The 22,833-nt window shown below is 38.7% G+C and overlaps 1 protein-coding gene across 1 annotated transcript in view; it reads left to right on the top strand.

The window, feature by feature from the left end:
• Positions 1 to 22,833, top strand: part of ANO5 (anoctamin 5) — a gene marked incomplete at both ends in the record, with an annotated part of 110,932 nt that overhangs the window by 5,608 nt on the left and 82,491 nt on the right. The window contains 3 exons of the mRNA XM_079707778.1: positions 4,789 to 5,215; positions 5,271 to 5,417; positions 16,081 to 16,124. Of these exons, the coding sequence (XP_079563904.1) occupies positions 4,789 to 5,215; positions 5,271 to 5,417; positions 16,081 to 16,124 (618 nt within the window). The remainder of the gene's footprint in view (positions 1 to 4,788; positions 5,216 to 5,270; positions 5,418 to 16,080; positions 16,125 to 22,833) is intronic.

The following is a 22,833-nucleotide window of genomic DNA, read 5'->3' as shown; positions in this document are numbered from 1 at the left end:
CTTATTGTGAAGATCTGGAAAGAGGCACTGGATATAATGGCTGATACAAGGCAGTGAAGGATAACCTTTAAGGGAACAGCTGCTTTCAGTTGCATGACAAGGTTCAAAAAAGATATGATGGTAAAGAAAATCTAGACCCAGTGGGTGTAGTTTCCCTGATGGAAAATTTTATCTGTGAAAGATGAAAGGGAAATATAGTAATATAGGTATCTGCACTCAAGGCCCAGGATCCAGATTCTTATTTGATGCAGCCAGTGTAGACCATATGGGTTCATTCGTTTTTTTATCTCCTGTTTATGTGTATGCCAAAGAAAAATAACAATCCTAAGCATCTGGCATTTAAACAAGAGGATGTGGTTGCTTTATACCAAAGGACACTTGTTATTACAAGAATATAGTAGCACTAAAGCACAGATGGGTCTTTCTTGCCTTTTCTTTTCATCTGCTGCCACTGCTTGCCAAAGGTCTAGAATATGTCTTCAAAGAGAAGCCAAGAGATTGGTGCTCAGATGGTGAGGCAAAGTCCTGATTTACTGTCTCTATCTCTGCTGATTCTAGTTGTTTCTTTAGGTAAATGTTAATTTTTTTTCAGAATTAGAAAATTATTTCTCAGAATGGCACTGAGCCACAAGCTGCTGCAAGTATGTAATCCAATTATTCTCCCAGATTCAGGAAAGCAAGGGAGGAGTCAGCCACTGACTCAGGGAATAGGAAATGTGATGATAGACCTTTGACGTATCATTCATTCATCAAATATTTATGAGAACCTTTCTACGCCAGGCACCATTCTAAGTACCACAGGTACAACAGAGAAGAAAACTGAGAAAAGCTCAGGCTCCATGGATCTTATACAGAAATAAATATGCATCAGCAATTAAATATGCAAAGTCAGAAAGAGATAGCAGCTATGAAGAAAAATGCCGGCTAAGAGGATAGTGATGTGAGGTTATTGTCTTAGGGTGGTCAGCAAAGTTCTTCCCAAGGAAGTGACATTTGCATAGAAAACTAAATGATGGAAAACAGTGAACCACCAAGCATCCGTGTGAAGATCTTTATGGGGAGGACAGTCAGTGCAAAGTGCTCAGGAAATGATGGGAAAGTGCTCATTCGGTTTGAGGAACGGCAACAAGACAGCATGGCTAGAACGTGATGGGAGAGGTGGGAAGTGGACTTAGATCACGTAAATATAGTGTGGCACTCCTACTGACAAGAAAGGTGTTTAGATTTTCCCTTATATGTGACAGAAAGTCATTGGCAGACTGCAGGAAGAAGGGCGTCATTTGTAATCTCAGTGGCTGTTGCAAACAGGCATGGGAGAGATGAAAACATTCTTGTTCCTGGCCTTCTGCTGAGACAGTCCCCCATCTCTTCAGTCTGGGAACCAACTGCATTTTTCTAGTTACAAGGCATAGTAGACATGCCACCAAGTGCTCAGAATTGTACTGGCTTTTCTGATGACCACAATAGTTCCAGAGGCCAGCCTGTAAAGTGAGCATTTTTCTAGGAAAGGGAAGAATGTCAGATGGTAGGAGCGATGAAGGTCCTAGTAAACAGGACTAGGGCTTATTGTAAAAGTCCAGGGCCTAAATAAGTCAGGATTCAAAGAAATAAATATTGCAAATAAGGAGACTTGGCCCCCTCCTCTGAAACCAGTACATAGTGAGTGAGGAATCTGTGTGGAGTGAGAAAATGCAAATCCCAGAGAAATGGTTGAAGCAGCATTTTGTTGCAGGGGAAACAATATCCCACAACTAGTATCCTTACCGACTGGTAAATCTATAACTGCTTCTGCTAGTAAATAAAACTGTCTCATGTTTGTTACATTTTTATTGTTTCCAAAGTCCTTTCATGCATATGATTTGTTTGACTTTCCCAACAACTTTGGGAGATGGGTGGAACAAGTTAAGAGCCTTAATATTCACAGATGAGGAAGGAGGGATGCAAAGTCATCTGCTCAAGGTCATTGTGCCTTTTAGCTCATTAAGGGACAGGAACAAAGATAAAATGCAGGTCTTTTGACTCCTGATTCAAAGATCCATACCCTAGAGCATGTTATTTTATATGGATTGTAATGATGTTGAAAATACATGGAATAAATGAAACTTTTACGGGTTAAAAAGTAAATGATTGCCAAGGAGCCCAAAAGGAGACACTTACTGTAGGAGATTAAGCCTTGGCATGTAGAGAAATCGAGAAAGCCGACTGATCCAAACGACAGACTGGAGCTGCCATACCAGCAGGGAGAAGGATTCATAAGATGACTTTCCAAAGTCTTTTCTGGCCTCCAGAGTGTAGCTCATGAACTTGTCCTCTTCAGAGTTAAATCCATCTATTTAATCAGGCTGCTAGAATAAAAAATGTTCACATGCAGTTGTTGCTCAATTTTATACACTTAACTTTCATACAGTTCAGGCTTTCATGCATTATATACTGACACCCCTGAAGTGCTTTCCTACAGAGAATTCATACTTTTACTTACCAGTTGGCAAACAAGTATTTTAAGCAATCATTTGACAGTTTAGTTACCAAAGTATCACCATTTTTATATCTACAGCTGTGTTTCTATTGTTATTTAAACACTTTTGCATATCACCCTTAGTGTAGGACACAAGAGGCAAATTGTTTTTAAAAAGGCACTACCAGATGATGCAATAACATTGAAACAAAGGCTGAATAATCTGGAAACAAAGGCTGAAATTATTTGGAGGGCTAAAAAAGATAACTTTTTGGTCTCAATACAAAACTGTGTGTTCAATTACATTAAAAGAACATGTATTCATTATTCATAACATAATTCTGGAAATGTATGGCTAAAGATAGTGTCTAAAGAGGCAGGGTGTAGCAATGGAGGAAACTGACAGATCCTAAAATGATGAATGGATAAGCAAAATAAAGTATTTCAGTGATAAGAATTCAGAGAAAATTTCTCAAGATCTCAAGAGTTATGGATGATACATACCTTTATCAAAAGAACACAAAGAGGAGCCAACTTTTTGTTAACAAAGTTTAGAAAAGTTGATAAAATATTAGCAAATTTGGCATCAAAATATTCCATTTAATTTTGCACAAAATCATCATTAAATGTCTTTTCATATATCACTTCAAATATGGTACAGAATCAAGAATAGAAAACATAATTATATAAAATTATAGAACAATAATTTTATTGTTTTTATTTTTATTTAATCTGCATAAAGCAAAGATCGTACCATCTGTTAAATCACAGTATCTACAGCACCTGGCAGAGTACCTGGTATATGGGAAGAACATGAAACAAATCACATCGTAAACCTTTTATTAGACTCAAACAATAATTAATCAAGAAGTAAAAACCGGGCTTCCCTGGTGGCGCAGTGGTTGAGAGTCCGCCTGCCGATGCAGGGGACATGGGTTCGTGCCCCGGTCTGGGAGGATCCCACATGCCGCGGAGCGGCTGGGCCCGGGAGCCATGGCCGCTGGGCCTGTGCGTCCGGAGCCTGTGCTCCGCAACGGGAGAGGCCACAACAGTGAGAGGCCCACAAACCGCAAAAAAAAAAAAAAAAAAAAAAAAGAAGTAAAAACCAAACACTTGTATCATAACTAGCAATTTATTATAATTACATGTAAGTCTATTGCTTGACTTATGTATATTCACATTTAAACACAATTCCAGAATGCATCAAGTAAGGAATTGCCTATAGTCTGAAATCACTTGACCAGAACTGATATATTCCTAGAGGTTTAAATAGAGAACAGATAGCAATGTATAGGGAAAAAAAGGCGATTTCCAAACCAAAACACTTGTCTCAAGGCCTATTTTCTCATCTGTAAAAGGTAATTCTTGGTTCTAAAACGTCAATAGAAGGGGAGGAAAAAAGAGTAACATGAAAATTAAGAAAGGTCAAGTCTTCCTTGGTTATGTCCTTCTTATGCTTAAATCATCCCATGCCTGCCCCAAACTCAAAGTCATGCCCTCATCAGCACTCTCAAGGCCCTCAGCTCAGACCTCTACCTTACCCTTAGTTCATCATCACTTATCTGTTTTTCCCTTGTTAGAGGGTAATTCTTCTTATGTCCCAATTATTGGGGAGGTGGCAGTTGATAAGGTCTCAAAAACCTAGAACCAATTCAGAGGAGCCTGTGAAGAGCCTGTGACCATTGGCTCTGCCTGAGGTTGAAGTTCTCAAGGCACTAAGACACACTCTGAGGTGGAGCAGGGCTCAACGGAAAATGGGTTAGTCTTGATAGCAGCTAAATTTTTAACACATTATGCCTGCACTGTATAATGTGACCCTCAAAAGTCCCTTAGGTGGCTACTGTTAGGCTTACAGAAACTTGACCAATGCCATCTAACTTTTAAGGGGCAGAGACTGAATTCGAATTCACGACAAACATGTTTGACTTTCCACCAACTGTGTTAGAAATCGCGTTTGAGTCCTGAAAGCGGACCCTGCCAGCTGCGAAGTTAATACGCACGCGCAGGACTTGGGAGGAAGGGGGCTGCTAGAACCTTGGAGACATGGCCACGCGCGGGCCACCCTTAAGGGGGTGGGGTCGCCTTAAGGAAGGAGGGCGTTTTCTCACCTGACAAAAAATAACTCCTCAACTGGGAAGGGGTTCTCTTCGAGTGCCGCCCATGCTAGGTGGAGTGCTGGGCAGATGGAAGAGGACCAGGCCAACTGGCTGAGGACGCAGCTGGCCCGTCGGCTGGCATCGGAGGATAGTTGAGAGAGAGGGGAGGCGGCAGCCCGAGAGAACCGGGAGAACCAGGAGCCCGGGACGAGGGCCAACCCGGTGGGATGGGACCAGCAAGGCCTGTTGAGAAGGGAGCTGGCCGGCCGAGGGGCCCGGGAGACAGCGGGCCCCAAAGCGGAACAGGAGGCGGCGGAGACGGGGCCGAGTGAGTCAGAGGGCGGGAGCGAAGAGGGGCGGGGTGGCCTGGGGCCCGGCAGGCCGGGGGGCGGGGAGATAGACGCCCCCGTGGAGGACTTGGGGAGGAGTAGGGAGAGGCGGGGAGAGAGCGCCCAGACGGACTCAAAAGAAGAGCCGCCAGGGAGCCTGAGGAGACAGGGCTCGTGGAAGCCGGGAGACCAAGAGACCGGCACGTTCCGGGAAACGTACTGGGAGGTCCCAGGAGCGCTACAGGGAGAGCGCGGTGAAGCCGAGGGTCAAGGGCCAGGTCTAGTGGAAGTACCGGCTGGAGAAGAAGCCCAGCTGGCTGAAGCCCCCGACGCTGGTGGAACCCGAGGAGAATGAGGTTTATAAAGAGGATCTCTTGATCCCGGCGCAAGTGCGGCGGCCCACGATCAGATTCAGTCTCCAGGCCAGATCTCGCCTCCAGTCGCAGCGGTCGGCAGTCGGCTGCCCCTCGAGCAGTGTCATCAACGAGCTGGCGAAGATGGGCGACCCGGATGTCCTGGAAATGATGCAGGAGGAAGGTAGGAGCCGGCGGGGTGGCGAGAGGGAGAGGGTCGGGCTCCGTGAGTGGACCGCGCCAGTGTAGGCGCGGGGACCCCGGGGGACGTTGGCGGCCGTGCGGCCCGGATCCCGGGGATGTTCGCGTAGCGGCGTGCCTTGCGCGAGACGGGGACTGCAGGCGAACACTCCCTGCCCGGACCGGGGATTTTTTCGGGCTGCTCCCGCGAGGCCAGCACCTGTGCAGAGCCACCCGTGCGGTTCCGAGACCGCCCTCCTTGCTCCTCTGGTCGCCGCGGAGCAGCCGCACAGTGCAGGGAGGTGAGGCGAGCACGCCGGGCGAGTGAACTGAGGTGCTCAGGCCTCTGAACCCAGGCGGAGGAAAGGAGTCTCTCACCGTGAGAGTCTAAGCTTAGGGCGCATGACAGCAGTTCCCTGTGTGGCGAGCTGGCCCTCGAGTCTTGTTGCCCCTTTCTATTCGCCGATTATTGCTCAAGCTTTGAGATTATCGTTAATTATGGAAGGGCAGACCGAACCCTAAGGTCCATCGGTTTGAGATTCTTATGCACTTGGGGAGGATGCTGTTTTTCGAGCTTTCACTGAATCTTTAGCTCCGTTGAAAAATGTTTGCCCATTGTTTGCTTCGGGGTTTCCCGTCTCCCAGTACCCATGATACTTGGACTTTCTTCCTGAGCCATGCCTGAGGCCTCAGGAACCGGCCAGAAGCTAAACAGGTGTGGGTCCAGGGAAATACCAAGCCCTCTGGGACGGGACGGAACAGAGAGAAGGCCAACCCGTGGAAACTCCCGTGTGGCCACCCCGGACCTGTATTCTGTGGGTCTATTTTAGTACACGCATTTTCCTGAAAATGCATGCATTTTTCTGGGTCTATCTCCAGGACCCTCAATGATACTCAGTTCTCTCAATGACACTCTACTTTCATGTCTTGTTTAGTGTTAGATCTAAACATGGAAACAGTTTTTTTAAAGTAATGAATGATCTAAGAAGTCATACTACTTAGTCTTCAAAGACACCAAGAAATAAAGTGCATTATTGCATCCTCCTCCCCTTACTTAACAGCTTGAGATATACTTTATTTACATACAATTAAAGTCACCCATTTAACACGTACAATTCAAATTTTGGTATATTTACAATTTTGTGATCACCATAATCTAATTTTAGAACATTCTCATCACCCCAAATAGAAACCTCTTAGTAGTCATTCCTCCTACCCCACCCCCCCTTCCCTACCCTCAGCTCTAGGCAGCCTCTAGTCTATTTACTGTCTCTCTAGATTTGCCTATTCTGGACACTTCATGTAAACAGACTCACACAATATGTGGTCTTTGTAACTGGCTTCTTTCTCTTAGCATAGTGTTTTTGAAGTTAATCCATGTTGTAACTTGTATCAGTGCATTATTCCTTTTTATTGCCAAATAATTTTCCATTGTATAGATATATCCACACTTTATCCATTCATCAATTGGTGCACATTTGGATTATTTCCGCTTTCTTGGCTACTGTGAATAATGCTGCTATGAAGATTTATTGCAAGATTTTGTATGAAAATATGTTTCTATCTTTCTTGGGTATACACCTAGGAGTGGAATTGCTGAATCATATGGTAACTCTATATAAAACATTTTGAGAAACTGCCAAACTGTTTTCCAAGCGTCTGCATCATTTTTCATATTTTCACCAGTAATATATAACAGTTTCAATTTCTCCACATCTTCACTAACATTTGTTATTGTCTGTCTTTTTTATTTATAGCAACCCTAGTGGTTGTGAAATGCTATCTCAACGTGGTTTTGACTTACTTTGTTTCAGTGACTAAATGTGTTAAGTACCTTTTTCAATGCTTATTGACCATTCATATATCTTCATTGGAGAAATGTCTTCAGATCCTTTGCCCATTTAAAAAATTGAGTTATTTGCCTTTTAATTATTGTGTTGTAAGTGTTCTTTATATATTCAGTGTATCTGATTTGCAAATACTTTCTTCCATTTGGTGGGTTCTCTTTCCATGTTCTTGATGGTGTCACTTGAAGCAACTCCCCTTTTTTTAAACAAAAAATAATTTAAAGATAGAGGGAAATGCAACTATTGAAAGCTTTAAACTTTGACTAACGGCTCTGCTAAATAATGCAGTAAACTTGTTAGGGAAAATGATTGATGTTCAGTGTGCAAAAGAAGTCAAATGTCTTTTAGACAAATAAAATTAGAAGTCCTAGTCTGTACTTATTCAGTGGTTTCCTCCTTTGCAGAGAATTATTTCCTATTGTAATTTCAGTAATCTGAAGCTCTTAATAGATTTTTTTTTCATTTGAAGCATTCAGTATTTACTTATAATCAGTCCTTCTGAAGTAAAGCTATGAGAAATATATTCTTCACTGAAGGAAGAGTGGAGGGAAAAATGTGGAATATGTAATTTTATACATATAATGAAGGAAACAATATATCAATATGGCATTAAAGAGATTGACCATTACTCTCTCTCAGATGTTAGAAGATCTAATTTAGCCTCAGGATAATTTTGCTTACTAGAATGTACACGTAAATCAGTGTTACTTGAGCTTGAGGTCATACTGAAGCTTCAGTCCATCCCAGAAAGGTTTTAGAACTTTTCCTGAAGTAATTTCAGTTCCCCTTTTCTTGGCAAAGACTTTTGTAATTGATTTATATTTCCTCTTGTTGTGATAAAAGCTTTGCCTCTGATTTGGGTGAAGGTAGGAGAAAAGGATATTAATGTGGAATACATGTATTTGATGGTTGGGTCTTATGAATGCATCCTGCCCAAATTCCTATAACCGGTTTTGTTCATAGATCCAGAATCCAAATAGCAAAGACAGTGGCATTGGTAAGAGCAGAGCCTAAGGAGCAGGGTGGTCCAGCCCACTCAGATGACTCTTATTTTTCTAAATGTCTTTCAATATGTTGATTAATTTGCTGAGTAGGTTTTCTTGCCCATTATTAGTATTTCTGTTACTTCTAGGATTATATGAAAAGTGCAATGCAATGAGGATGTATTTTTTAACATTGACAGTCACGTGGATTTTTGGAAACCCAGTTCTAAATATATGTTTCTTTCTGGAGTTTAATGACACAGTTATGAAAACAAAAGTGTTGGTTGCAGAAGGCTGAACAATACTGGGTTCCACAGCATGAATTTTTGAGCTACTTTTATTCCTGTGTTTTAAAATATAAATGGATTTCTTAGAGTAAACTCCCCAATATAGGTAAGCCTGGATCTGTGTATTATGTAGTTCCAAAATCACCTTTGAAGAGTAAATATGAGAAAGTTAAACAATTGATTAACATGTGATAAAATTTCTTCCCGGAGAGAGAATGTTAACATTGTGTCTTTCAGACATAATTGATGTTTCTAGGATTTGTTATATTTTCTCAGTTTATTTTCTTAACAGTTGAACATTTAAGCAATCAGTGATCTCCAATTAGCTGTTTTCCCACAATCTAATAATTTTTAAAATGAAATTATAAGGGCAATGTATAATAGACCATTTAAATAGTTATATAAAGAAACACTGCTAGTAAAATATCAATGTTGCTGAAATTGAACTATTGACTGGTTGACATTGTAAGGAAGTTCTGATTTGAAATATTCTTCCTTTGGCTGATTTATGACACATTCAGCATTGGAAAAGAAAGTTTAAGAGTTTAACATTGGAAAAGGTGGTTTTAAAATTGCATATAAAGTTACTTGTGTCTTTACAACTACATCAAGCGTTGTATTTAACCAAACCACCTATCCTTTAGTAATATGAATATTTGATTGCATGTATGTTATTTTATGCTGCTGGAAGAAGTGTAAACTGAGAAGACCATTTGGTAAATGCAAGGGCTATTTTTGGGTTCTGGGTTTGCTGCAGTGTGTATTCTTAGTAATGTGCTTTCAGTGAAAACTCCAAGCTGTCTTTGGGCTGGCTTAAATTTTAGCTCATATTTTATGATTCTCCATAGTGATTGATATTAAACCCTTCGTAGTTCTGGTTTCTAGCCCACAGGAAAAGTACAGTCAATTCTATTGACTTTAGAGGAAGTTGCAGGAATAATGAGAAGCCGATCTAGAGTTGTTGGCTTCAAATCTTGCCTCTTCAGAGAGGCCTCTGTTTTGACAGAGGTTTGAAGATTATGCACAGTTTCTTCATCTTTACACTCTGAGTGTGAAAGTGTATCTGAGTCTATGGCATGTGTGAACATGTGTGTGTGAGAGAGACAGAGTGAGAGTGAGTTAGTGAGCACTATGTGTCAGAGGGAGCATGGTGTGTGAGGAAATACATCTTCTTTAATCTTTCTGCTTTTCAGAAAGGGTTACGGTTTACAAAGTGTGCTCTACCTGGCTCTCAGGGAGCTTGCAGTCTTGTGGAGGGAGGTATAATTGGGCTAGGTACCCACAAAGGGCTTAAGTTCAGGATGGTATGGGGGCAGGGAAGAGGCTAACTGTGGGGCAGATGAGGAGGTTTCAGTCAAGGCTTGAAAGGAGGATGTCAAAACCGATATAAAGTGAAAAATAAGCAAGAATTAGACAAAAAAAGATACTGTTGGGGCTTCCCTGGTGGCGCAGTGGTTGAGAGTCCGCCTGCCGATGCAGGGGACGCGGGTTCGTGCCCCGGTCTGGGAGGATCCCATATGCCGCGGAGAGGCTGGGCCCGTGAGCCATGGCCGCTGAGCCTGCGCGTCCGGAGCCTGTGCTCCGGCCACAACAGTGAGAGGCCCGCGAACCGCAAAAAAAAAAAAAAAAAAGATACTGTTGTTAGATCCAGGGCGAGGAAGCAGCAAGTTGAAAGGTGAAAGCGTAAGAGAGAACTAGTACGGACAGGAGATAATCTGGAGGAACTGTATTGACCCCTTTCCACATTCTCAAATAAATGCATTGCATCAAGTTCTGATAGCAGTTTGAAAATATTTTTTAACTAGGTGTTTTATGTTAAATGCAGCAAAAATAATTAGAGGAAGGAGGGGTTAATGCTTCCAGTTTTTCTACTTTCTTTTCTAAAATACAGAATTATAAAATACTCTATAACTCTAGCTTAAGGTGTGCATTTGTTTGCTCTGTGCTTGGAACTATATTTAGTTCTATGCACAGTAGTGACTGTTTTTGCCCTCAAGAAAATAACAGCCTCCTTACGTCAGTGTTCAAGTACAATACGTTGAGAGACAAAGCATGTATTTCTTAGAATCCTGTTCCTTATCAACTCATAAGAGTTTGCTAGATTGGTTTCCTTTTTATTGGAAAGTCCAATGAGAGGTGGTCAAGACATTTTGGAATTTTGAGCTGTACATCTAGACAGTATTCATGGGTAAAACCCTTTGATGATGGTACTGTATAATATTTTATATTTTTCAAATAATTTTTACTTATATTTTTAATCTTTTAGATGAGAAAACTTGTACTCAGAAAAGTTGTGATATGGCTGTAGCTACAGTTTTTTAGTTTTCAAGCTTTGCTTATGCTAGCTATTAACTTTTTAATAGATCTTGCAACAAAAAGACCTGAATACAAAAGATATTCTTTCATCTTTATTCTGACACTCTAAAACTCATCCCAAAGAATTTTAAACAGTTCTGAAAATTAATAAAAGAATAGAATATATCCTAATAATATAGTAATATCAACAAGAATAACTAATATCCATTGATCACTTCTGTGCCAATGACTGCATGAAGCAATTTACACGCATATTTTTCATTTAATGCTTGCACATATCTTAGGAGATAGACATTAATGCCATTTATGTGATATTTGGTAAGTCTGAATTTGTGTCACATTCTTAAGTTGCAAGGAGGCAAGGAAATGTGTGTTTTTGTTTTTTGTTCTTTTTTCGCTAGAGCTCTTTGCTGTACCATATAATTAGTAGCTTGTTAGTAAAGAACAGGAAGAGAAAGGATATTTGTGGGGAGCCAGCAGCATCTGCTGTGTTAATTGCCCACCATTAATAATCTTCCCCATTTCATTAAATGAAATCTTGAATTGCTCAAACCTAGGAGTCTTTAATCTTCTTTGTCTCTCCACCTGCACATCTGAAATTTGATAGCAGTTTGTTTCCAACTTTTAGTCAAATATCTAAAATCCATTTATGTGCCTTCATTTGCACTGTTCCAACTCCAGGCCAGACTGCCATCATCTCTTGTGATTCATTGCAGCAACCTCATAATTTGTTTCCTTTCTCCATTCTTACTTTCTTTTAACCCATTCTCCAGTCAGCAACTAGTGCTTTTCATAAAATTTAAATGTAAATTCTATTTAAAAGCTTTTTTGTGGCTTACTGTTTCTCTTAGGAAAAAATACAGGCATACAAGGTCCTCCACAAACTGTCTCCCACTCCATGCCTGTCCAGCATCTTCTCAGGCCTCTCTGCCATTTACCTACTCATCTCTAGCTTGACCTTCGTTTCTTTCAACACCTAAAACTGTTCCTGTCTTACAGCCTTTATGTGTTCTTATGTGACTTGTATCCTCTCAACTTTCACATCTCAGTATAAACATTACTCCCTCAGAGAGATTTTCTGAGTTTCTCATGTCTAACTTGCACCCCTCCCTGTTTCTCTCTCCCTCTCTCTTTGCTCTTTTTGTCTCTTTTATAGCATTTATCACAATTTTTGGTCTGTCTCTTCTACTGTACTGTAAATTTCTTAACAACAGAAAATCAATACATGTTAGCCATTATCAACACTGTCATTATCAGTATTATACTGACGATCAATGTCAAGAGCTGTGAAAAGTCTGAGGTTTTACTGCACATGGAAGTTAACCAAGTAGCCTGTTACAATTTCATGTTTACTGGTAGAAGATATGAGACACCTGGATCAGAGACAAAGGACAGTTTACTATTCACAGCATTAACGATAGGGTGAGTAGCAGCGTGTTGCAGTTTCCTGAGCCCAACTTGCCACAGATCAATGCAGAGAGGACCTGCACATTCGGTGGATGGTTTGCAGTACAGGAGAGCAATCTGAGCTTAGGGAACTTGAGTCTTTTTTATTGGTCAGTAATTTGCCTTCCCTTTGCTCTGGAGGGAGACACTGATCCAGTCTTCCAAGACTGTAAGCAAATGTGTCCTTTGCTCCTGAAGGAGTCTCTATCTCTATCTCAACAAAGATCCTTGAAAAGATAATCCAGAAGGAAGGGAAGTCCGTGTCTCATTTGCAAGATGTGCAGAAACTTGAAAGACCCAAGGAGAATTGTATCCCAACAACAACTACCCTTAACTGTTCATCCCTAAGTAACATACTTTGGTTTTGCGTAGCTAACTTTATATAACTGAAATATTACTAAATATTTCTGCCTTTTTTGCTGAACTATTTTTGGGAGATTTATCTATGTTTTTGCATGTAATTAAAATTAGTTCACTTTTGTTGCTAACTATAAAATGTGGTATGATTATACCACATTGTATTGATCCATTTTTCTGTTTCTGGATATTTGAGGTGATGTTGATTTTCTAGTTAACCCCAATAATACTGTTATGAACATTCTTGTACGTTCCCATAGTGCATGTATTTCTACTGAGTTTATACCTAAGATAGCATTTTTAAACTTTTTGATATCAGAACCGCTTTATACTCTTAAGAATCATTAGGAACTTCAAAGAGCTTTTGTGTATGTGAGTTAAGTTTACTGGTATTTACCAAGGATATACACTTTTCCACTTCTGTTCAACATAGTACTGGAAGTTCTACCGAGAACAGCTAGGCAAGAAAAAGGAATAAAACACATCCAAATTGGAAAGGAAGAATTAAAAGTGCCTCTGTTCACAGATGATATGATCTTTTATTTAGCAAACCCTAAAGATTCCATAAAAAACCTGTTAGAACTATAAATGCAGTCAACATTTATAAAGTGTCATAATATGAAGTCAACACACAAAAATCAGTTGCATTTTTTTTTTTTTTGCGGTACACGGGCCTCCCACTGTTGTGGCCTCTCCCGTTGCGGAGCACAGGCTCTGGACGTGCAGGCTCAGCGGCTATGGCCCACGGGCCCAGCCTCTCCGCAGCATGTGGGATCTTCCCGGACCGGGGCACGAACCCGTGTCCCCTGCATCGGCAGGAGGACTCCCAACCACTGTGCCACCAGGGAAACCCTCAGTTGCATTTTTATATATAAACAATGAACAATCTCAAAAGGAAATTAAGAAAAAATTTTTACATTAGTATCAAAAAGAATTAGATACTTAAGAATAAATTAACCAAGAATGTGATGACTTGTACAAATAAGACTACAAAACTTTGCTGAGAGAAATTTTAAAAGTCATAAATACATGCAAACACATCTCTTGTTCAAGGATTAGAAGACTTAATATTATTGAGATGTCAATACCACCAAAGTGATTTATAGATTCAGTGCTATCTCTATCAAAGTTTTAATTATGTTTTTTGTAGAAATAGGAAAATCCATCCTAAAATTCATATGGACTCTCAAGGGACCCCAAATAGCCAATCAATCTTGAAAAAGAAGAACAAAGCTGGATGACTCACTGATTTCAAAATTAACTACAAAGCTACAGTTATCAAAATAGTATGGTACTGGTGTAAAGACAGATATATAGACCAATGGACTAGACTAGAGAGCCCAGAAATAAACTCTTGCGTGTATATGGTCAAATTATTTTTTACAATGGGTAAAGGTAAGTCTTTTCAATAAATGGTGCTGGGAAATTTGGATATCCATGTGCAAAAAAGTGAAGTTGGGTCCTTACCTAACACCATATACAGAAATTAACTCAGAATGGATCAAAGACCTAAATGTGAGACATAAAACTATAAAACTCTTAGAAGAAAACATAGGACAAAAGTTTCATGACATTGGATTTGACAGTGGTTTCTTGGATATGACACCAAAGGCACAGGCAAGAAAAGAAAAATAGACAAATTGACCTCACAAATATGAAAAAAAAATGTGCCTCAAAACACACTGCAAGTAAAGTAAAAAGTCAAACCACAGAATGGGTTAAAATATGAGCAAATCATATATCTGATCCAGTTAGAGAACTCCTAAAACTCAACGATAAAAAACCAAACAACCTGATTTAAAAATGGACAAAGGACTTGAATAGGCATTTCTATAAAGAAGATAGAAAAATGGCCAAGAAGAACATGAAAAAATACTCAACATCATAATCATTAGGGGAATGCAAATCAAAACTACAAAGAGATACCACCTCAAATCCATTAAGATGCCTACTATAAAAAAAAAATACAAAAGTTGGAGAGGATGTGGAGTAATTGGAAACCTGGGGCACTCTTGGTGGAAATGTAAAATGGTACAGTATGGTGGTTCCTTAAACAATTTAAAAAAAGAATTACCATATGATCTAGCAATTCCACCTAGTGTATATACCCAAAAGAATTGAAAGCAGGATCTTGGAGATATTTGTACACCCATGTAGATAGCAGCATTATTCACAGCAGCTAAATGTGGAAGCAACAGAAGTGTCCATCAGTGGATGAATGGGTAAGCAAAATGTGGCATACATATACAATGGAATATTATTCAACCTTAAAAAGCAGGAAATTCTGACATATGCTACAGCATTGATGAAACTTGGGGACATGCTATGTGAAATAAACCACTCACACAATGAAAAATACTACATGATTCCACTTATATGTGGTACTTAGAGTAGTCAAAATCATAGAGACAGAAAGTAGAATGGTGGTTGCCTGGGGCTGGGAAAGGGGAGAATGAGGAGTTGGTAATGGGTATAGTGTTTCAGTTTTACAAGATGAAAAGAGTTCTGAGATGGATGTTGGTGATGGTTGCTCAATATTATGAATGAATTTAATACTGTTGAACTGTATGCTTGTTAATGGTTAATATGGTAAAATTTTATATTATGTGTATTGTATCACAATAAACAAAATTGGGAAAGAAAAGAAAACTATACAAATGGTAGGTTTATATTTTCTGTATTTTCAGAATATATACTAACATTTCCTAAAATTAGAGTTACTGTGGATGGCTCTTAAGTGGTAGCAATGTTTTATTCCATTCTCATTGTGATTTTCTCCTCCAAGTTTTTGACTTGTGAAATAGTTCTCAGTGTTTTGCAAATTGGAGTCCATAGAGAATAAGAATCAGAATTCTATATTTAACAGTTTTTAGCGTGAGAAACTTATTTGAAGATGTATTTCAGTCCAAATGACTCAGCACATAACTATCATGAAGATATCTGTGTCAGGAAAGTAATTTGGCCTATTTAAAACTGGTAGTCCTCTATTAGTACTTTACTTGTAACCAGTGTGGTTCAGTTCCAGGAAAACACACTGATAGAATAATAAATCTCACATGGTGAGAACTAACAGATAGGGATGGACATCCCTACTGAATGTTTTCCTCTCAGCAGTTGTGTGGCTATGGAATTACAACTGTATTAATCACAGTTAAGTTTATTTCTTAGTGGGTGAGATTATAACCTACACATTAGTATTTGATGATTTTCCTCTATATTATAGACAGTTTTTGGTGCTGAATTCTTTTGAGTTTGTTTTGAACAACTTAGCTCCAGGAAGATCTCGGATGTTTTCTTCCAACATTATTTTCTTTGGACTTCTTTTGTTTAAATTTTGAATTCTTATTTTCTCCTGATGCAGACTTTTAACATACTGTGATTGGTTGGCCGTTTTAACATGATTTTGTTGTTGTTGTTGTTGTTTAATTTAGAGAGAAGAGCCAGTGGAGAAAAACGTTTTTTTGAAGTAAGTGAGGTAAGTTAAATATATGTGTTAGCCTCCTATAAGTCAGAACAAAAAATTGAGCCAAGGTTAGAAATGCATTTCATATGAATACTTAGGTCTTTATACTCCAGTTATTTACTCATACTACATTCTTAATGTTTTGTCCTCCAACATATTCATTTTTAAGTAAGTAAAGCAAGTTCCATGCAGATTTTTTTTAAATTTTTTAAATTTTTTTTATTTTTATTTATTTATTTATTTTTTTGCTTTATAACAAATTTAATCAGTTATACATATACATATGTTCCCATATCCCCTCCCTTTTGCGTCTCCCTCCCACCCTCCCTATCCCACCCCTCCAGGCAGTCACAAAGCACCGAGCTGATCTCCCTGTGCTATGCGGCTGCTTCCCACTAGCTATCTACCTTACGTTTGGTAGTGTATATATGTCCATGCCGCTCTTTCACTTTGTCACAGCTTACCCTTCCCCCTCCCCATATCCTCAAGTCCATTCTCTAGTAGGTCTGTGTCTTTATTCCTGTCTTACCCCTATGTTCTTCATGACATTTTTTTTTCTTAAATTCCATATATATGTGTCAGCATACAGTATTTGTCTTTCTCTTTCTGACTTACTTCACTCTGTATGACAGACTCTAGGTCCATCCACCTCATTACAGATAGCTCAATTTCATTTCTTTTTATGGCTGAGTAATATTCCATTGTATATATGTGCTACATCTTCTTTACCCATTCATCCGATGATGGACACTTAGGTTGTTTCCATCTCCGGGCTATTGTAAATAGGGCTGCTATGAACATTTTGGTACATGTCTCTTTTTGAATTATGGTTTTCTCAGGGGTATATGCCCAGTAGTGGGATTGCTGGGTCATATGGTAGTTCTATTTGTAGTTTTTTAAGGAACCTCCATACCGTTCTCCATAGTGGCTGTACCAATTCACATTCCCACCAGCAGTGCAAGAGTGTTCCCTTTTTTCCACACCCTCTCCAGCATTTATTGTTTCTAGATTTTTTGATGATGGCCATTCTGACTGGTGTGAGATGATATCTCATTGTAGTTTTGATTTGCATTTCTCTAATGAGTAAAGATGTTGAGCATTCTTTCATGTGTTTTAATACTGAATCTTTCTGGATGTTATAAGGGAGCAACCATAAGTTAGGATTTGTTTTGAGGCTTTCTGTGAAATAAACTCAGAAATGCTGAGACTTGATGTGCAAGATAATAGTATTTGGCTTAATACTTTGCTTGCCTATAATGCAGGTATAATATTTGATAGCTTTTTTTGTTAAAGTTATTAGTAGTATATGATTAGTACATTTTTACTGAGGTATAATTGACATATATTAATTTCAAGTATACAACATAATGATTCATATCTGTATACACTGTGAAATATCACCACAGTAAGTCTAATTACCATCCGTCATCATACAAAGTCACAGATTTTTTTTTCTTGTGATGACAGCTTTTTTTTTTTAAACAGCTTCAGTGAAGGCTCCTATATTTTTATAAAGTCTTTATTGAATTTGTTACAATATTGCTTCTGTTTTATGTTTTGGTTTTTTGGCCTCGAGGCATGTGGGATCTTAGCTTCCCCCCAGGGATCGAACCCGCACCCCCTGCATTGGAAGGTGAAGTCTTAACCACTGGACCCCCAGGGAAGTCCCTTGTGATGATAGCTTTTAAGATTTATTCTCTTAGCAACTTTCAAATATGCAATACAATACTATTGACTATAGTCACTTTGCTATAAATTACATCCCCACGACTTATTTGTAACTGAAAGTTTGTACCTCTTGACACCTTTCACCCATTTTGCCTACCTCCAGCCACCTCTCCTCTGGCAACCACCAGTCTGTTCTCTGTATATGTAAGTTTTGTTCTATTTGTTCATTTGTTTTGTTTTTTAGACTCCACATATAAGTGAAATCATACAGTCTTTTGTCTTTCTCTGTCTGACTTATTTCACTTAGTGTAATACCCTCAAGGTCCATTGATGTAGCAATTGGCAAGATTTTATTCTTTTTTTTTATGACTAAGAAGTATTCCATTGCATATATATATACATAAAATATATATATATATATAATATATATATACATCTTATTTATTAATCATCCATTCATGTATACTTAAGGTTGTTTCCATATTTTAGCTATTGTAAATAATGCTGCAGTGAACGTATGGGTGCATGTATCTTTTCAAATTAGTGTTTTCATATTCTTTGGATAAATAACCAGAAGTGGAATTGTCACATCCTGTGGTAGTTCAGTTTTTAATTTTTTGAAGAATCTCCATACTCTTTCCCATAGTATCTGTACCAATTTATATTCCCACCAGCAGTGGACAGGGGTTCCCTTTTCTTTACATCCTTGCCAACACTTGTTATTTCTTGTCTTTCTGATGATAGCGATTCTGACAAGTATGAGGTCATATCTCATTGTGGTTTTGATTTGCATTTCTCTGATGATTAATGATGCCAAATGTCTTTTCATGTGCCTGTTGGCCATCTGTATTTCTTTGGAAAAATGTTTACTCAGATCCTCTGCTCATATTTTTTAAATTGTATTATTTATTTTTTTGCTGTTGAATTGTATGAGTTCCTTATATATCTTGGCTATTAACCTCTTATTACTTATATGATTTGCAAATATTTTCTCACATTCAGTAGGCTGCATTTTCATTTTGTTAATGATTTCCTTTGATATGCAGAAACTTTTTAGTTTGTTGTAATCCTGCTTGTTTATTTTTGCTTTTCTTGCATTTGCTTTTGGAGTCAGATCCAAAAATTATCTCTAAGACTGATGTCAAGGAGCTTACCACCTATATATTTTTTTCTAGGGTTTTATGGTTTAAGGTCTTACATTTAATTCTTTAATCCATTTTGCATTAATTTTTGTGTATGGTGTAAGATAGTGATCTAGTTACATTATTTTTCATGTGACTGTCCAGTGTCCCCAACAGCCCTTATTGAAGGAGACACTATCCTTTCCACTTTGTATTTTCTTGGCTTCTTTGTCATAAATTAATTAACCATATACGTGGGTTTATTTTTGGGCTCTCTATTCTGTTCTATTTATCTATGTTTCTGTGTTTATATCAATACCATTATGTTTTGATTACTATATCTTTATAATATAGTTTGAAATCAGGAAGCATGATGCCTCCAGATTTGGTCTTCTTTCTCAAGATTAGTTTGTTATTAAGGGTCTTTTGTGGGTCCAGACAAATTTTAAGATTGTTTGTTCAGTTCTGTGAGAAATGCCATTGGAATTATGATGGACTGAATTAATCTGTAGATTGCTTTGGGTAATATGGACATTTTAACAATATTAATCTTCCAATCCATGAACATGGATATCTTTCTATTGTTTTGTGTTCTCTTCAGTTGCTTTCATCAGTGTGTTACAGGTCTTTCACCTCCTTGGTTAAATTTATTCCTAAGTATTTTATTCTTTTTGATGCAATTATAAATGGGATTACTTTCTTAATTTCTCTTTATGAGAACTCATTGTTAGTGTATAGAAATGCAACTAATATTTATGTATTGATTTTTTTAACATCTTTATTGAAGTATAATGGCTTTACAATGGTGTGTTAGTTTCTGCTTTATAACAAAGTGAATCAGCTATATATATACATATATCCCCATATCACTTCCCTCTTGCATCTCCCTCCCTCTGTCCCACTCTCCCTATCCCACCCCTCTAGGTGGTGACAAAACACTGAGCTGATCTCCCTGTGTTATGTGGCTGCTTCCCACTAGCTATTGATTTTACATTTGGTAGTGTATATAAGTCCATGCCACTCTCTCATTTTGTCCCAGCTTACCCTCCCCCCTCCCCATGTCCTCAAGTCCATTCTCTAGTAGGTCTGCATCTTTATTCCTGTCCTGCCCCTAGGTTCTTCATAACCATTTTTTTTATGTTCCATGTATATGTGTTAGCATATGGTATTTGTTTTTCTCTTTCTGACTTACTTCACTCTGTATGACAGACTCTAGGTCCATCCACCTCACTAAAAATAACTCAATTTCGTTTCTTTTTATGGCTAAGTAATATTCCATTGTATATATGTGCCACATCTTCTTTATCCATTCATCCAATGATGGACACTTAGGTTGCTTCCATCTCCTGGCTATTGTAAATAGAGCTGCAGTGAACATTGTGGTACATGAGTCATGTGTATTCATTTTATACCCTGCAATTTTACAAAATTTAATAATTAGTTCTAACAGTTCTTTGGTGGAGTCTTCAGGGTTTCGGTTATATGTGAATAGTGACAGTTTTACTTTTCCTTTCCAATTTGTAGGCCTTTTATTTATTTTTCTTGCCTAATTGATCTGGCTAGGACTTCCAATACTATGTTGGCTGAAAGTGGCAAGAGTGGACATCCTTTTCTTGTTCCTGATCTTACAGGAAAAGCTGAAAGCTGTTTAGTATGATGTTAGCTGAGGGCTTGTCATATATAGCCTTTATTATGGTGATATATATTCCCTCTATACCCACTTTGTTGAGAGTTTTTAATCATAAATGGATGTTGAATTTTGTCACATGGTTTTTCTATATCTTATTATTTTTATCTTTGATATGACCATATGAATTTTGTCTTTTGTTTTGTCAATGTGCTGTATTATGTTGATTGATTTGCTGATGTTGAACCATCCTTGCATCCCTGGAATCAATTTCCACTTGATCATGGTATATGATCCTTTTAATGTATTTTTGAATTTTGCTTGCTAATATTTTTTTTTTTTTTTTTTTTTGTGGTACGCGGGCCTCTCACTGTTGTGGCCTCTCCCGTTGCAGAGCACAGGCTCCAGACACGCAGGCTCAGCAGCCATGGCTCACAGGCCCAGCCACTCCGTGGCATGTGGGATCTTCCCAGACCGGGGCACGAACCCGCGTCCCCTGCATCGGCAGGTGGACTCTCATCCACTGGGAAGCCCTGCTTGCTAATATTTTGTTGAGGATATTTTCATCTGTGTTCAAGAGGTGTATTAGCCTGTAATTTTCTTTTTTTTCTTTGTGGTGTCCTTGTCTGGTTTTGTTATCAGGCTAATGCTGGCCTCATAAAATGAGTTTGGAAATGTTTCCTCTTCTTCAATTTTTTGGAAGAGTTTGAGAATGATAGATATTAAATTTTCTTTGAATGTTTGGTAGAATTCTCCAGTGAAGCCATCTGGTCCTGGAATTTTGTTTGTGGAGAAGTTTTTGATCACTTATTCAATTTCCTTATTAGTAATCAGTCTGTTCAGACTTTCTATTTCTTTCTGATTCAGTCTTGAAAGATTGTATGTTTCTAGGAATTTGTCCAACTCTTCTATGTTGTCCAATTTGTTGACATATAATTGTTCATAATAATCACTGAGTCTGCTTACATTTACATTAATTGTACTTATTGCCATTTTGTTCATTGTTTTCTGGTTGTTTTCCTCTCTGTTCCTTTCTTCATCTCTTGCTCTCTCCCCTTGTGGTTTGATGAGTTTCTGTAGTGGTATGGTTGGATTCCTTTCTCATTATCTTTTTTGTGTCTACTATAGATTTTTGCTTTGTGGTTACCATGAAACTCACATATATTAGCCTGCGTGTGTGTGTGTGTACACACATACAGTTCATATTAAATTGATAGCTAGTTGTTTGAATGCATTTTAAAATTCCACATTTTTACTCCCTTACATGTTTTATGTTTTTGAGGTCACATTTTACATCTTTTTATTTTGTGTATCCCTTAACTAAATATTGTAGTTTTAGTTATTTTTACTACTTTTGTCTTTTATCCTTCATACTAGCTTTATAATAATCCACTACTTTTACTATATATTTATCTTCACCAGTGAGATTTTTGCTTACATATGTTTTCTTGTTATTAATTAGTGCTCATATTTTTTCAGCTTAAAGAAGTCCCTTTATGTGGGAAACGGTCAGCCTTGAGAGCAAGCTGTGGACATACCAGGCATGCCGCCGCTGCTCGAAGGGACTGTGCCTACTTGTTCCCCTCCTTGTTTCATTCCATGGGAGATAAGTCACCAGGGCCCAGAGATCAGAAAGAATTGTAAAATGAGACAAGCAAAGCTGTCTCCCCCCTGCACGTGCAGGTTATTTTGGATGATTCTGGGCTTATGGGTTTCCTCCCAGGGAAGTTAACCTTGAAGACGAGACAGTCTGTAGATGATGTAAACCACCATCTGGCAACCATCCTCCCTTTTTTCTATTCTATATAATCTGCAACTGTAGCATAATAAAATTTGCCTTGCAACCATCAGTTGACTTGGTCCTTCTGACCCCATTCATTGGTGCTACTTCAGTTCCTTACCCCTTCCCTACTGACCCTGGGTGATGAAATCCTTTCTCCAGCTTGTCCATGGCACCTTTAATATTTTGTGTAAGTCCGGTTTAGTGGTAAGGCTTTAGAGGCAGCAGGAGAGCACAGGGCTGGGGCACACCCACTGCTTTTAGTGATGGAGCAGGAGAGTGCAGGGACGAGGCACTCGCACTGGCTTTAGCTGGACAGTGGGAGAGTGTTATCACTGTGTGCACCCACTGGTGCTAGCAAGGTAGAGGGAGAGGGCAAAAATGGCCCCCACCAACACCTCTATCCCTAGAGAGAGTCCTAACAGGCCCTGCCCCTCTGCTAGATGCTTTAAGATTGGCAAATGAATCTTTTTTCACATATAGTTTAGGTGCTTTTCAAACTGCTTCTTTTGTGGTGGGTGCCAG

This window comes from Hyperoodon ampullatus, assembly GCF_949752795.1.
Source record: "Hyperoodon ampullatus genome assembly, chromosome: 7".
NCBI lineage: Eukaryota > Metazoa > Chordata > Mammalia > Artiodactyla > Ziphiidae > Hyperoodon > Hyperoodon ampullatus.
Note: the sequence above shows the minus strand (reverse complement) of the source record. Positions and strands in the feature narration are given on the sequence as shown.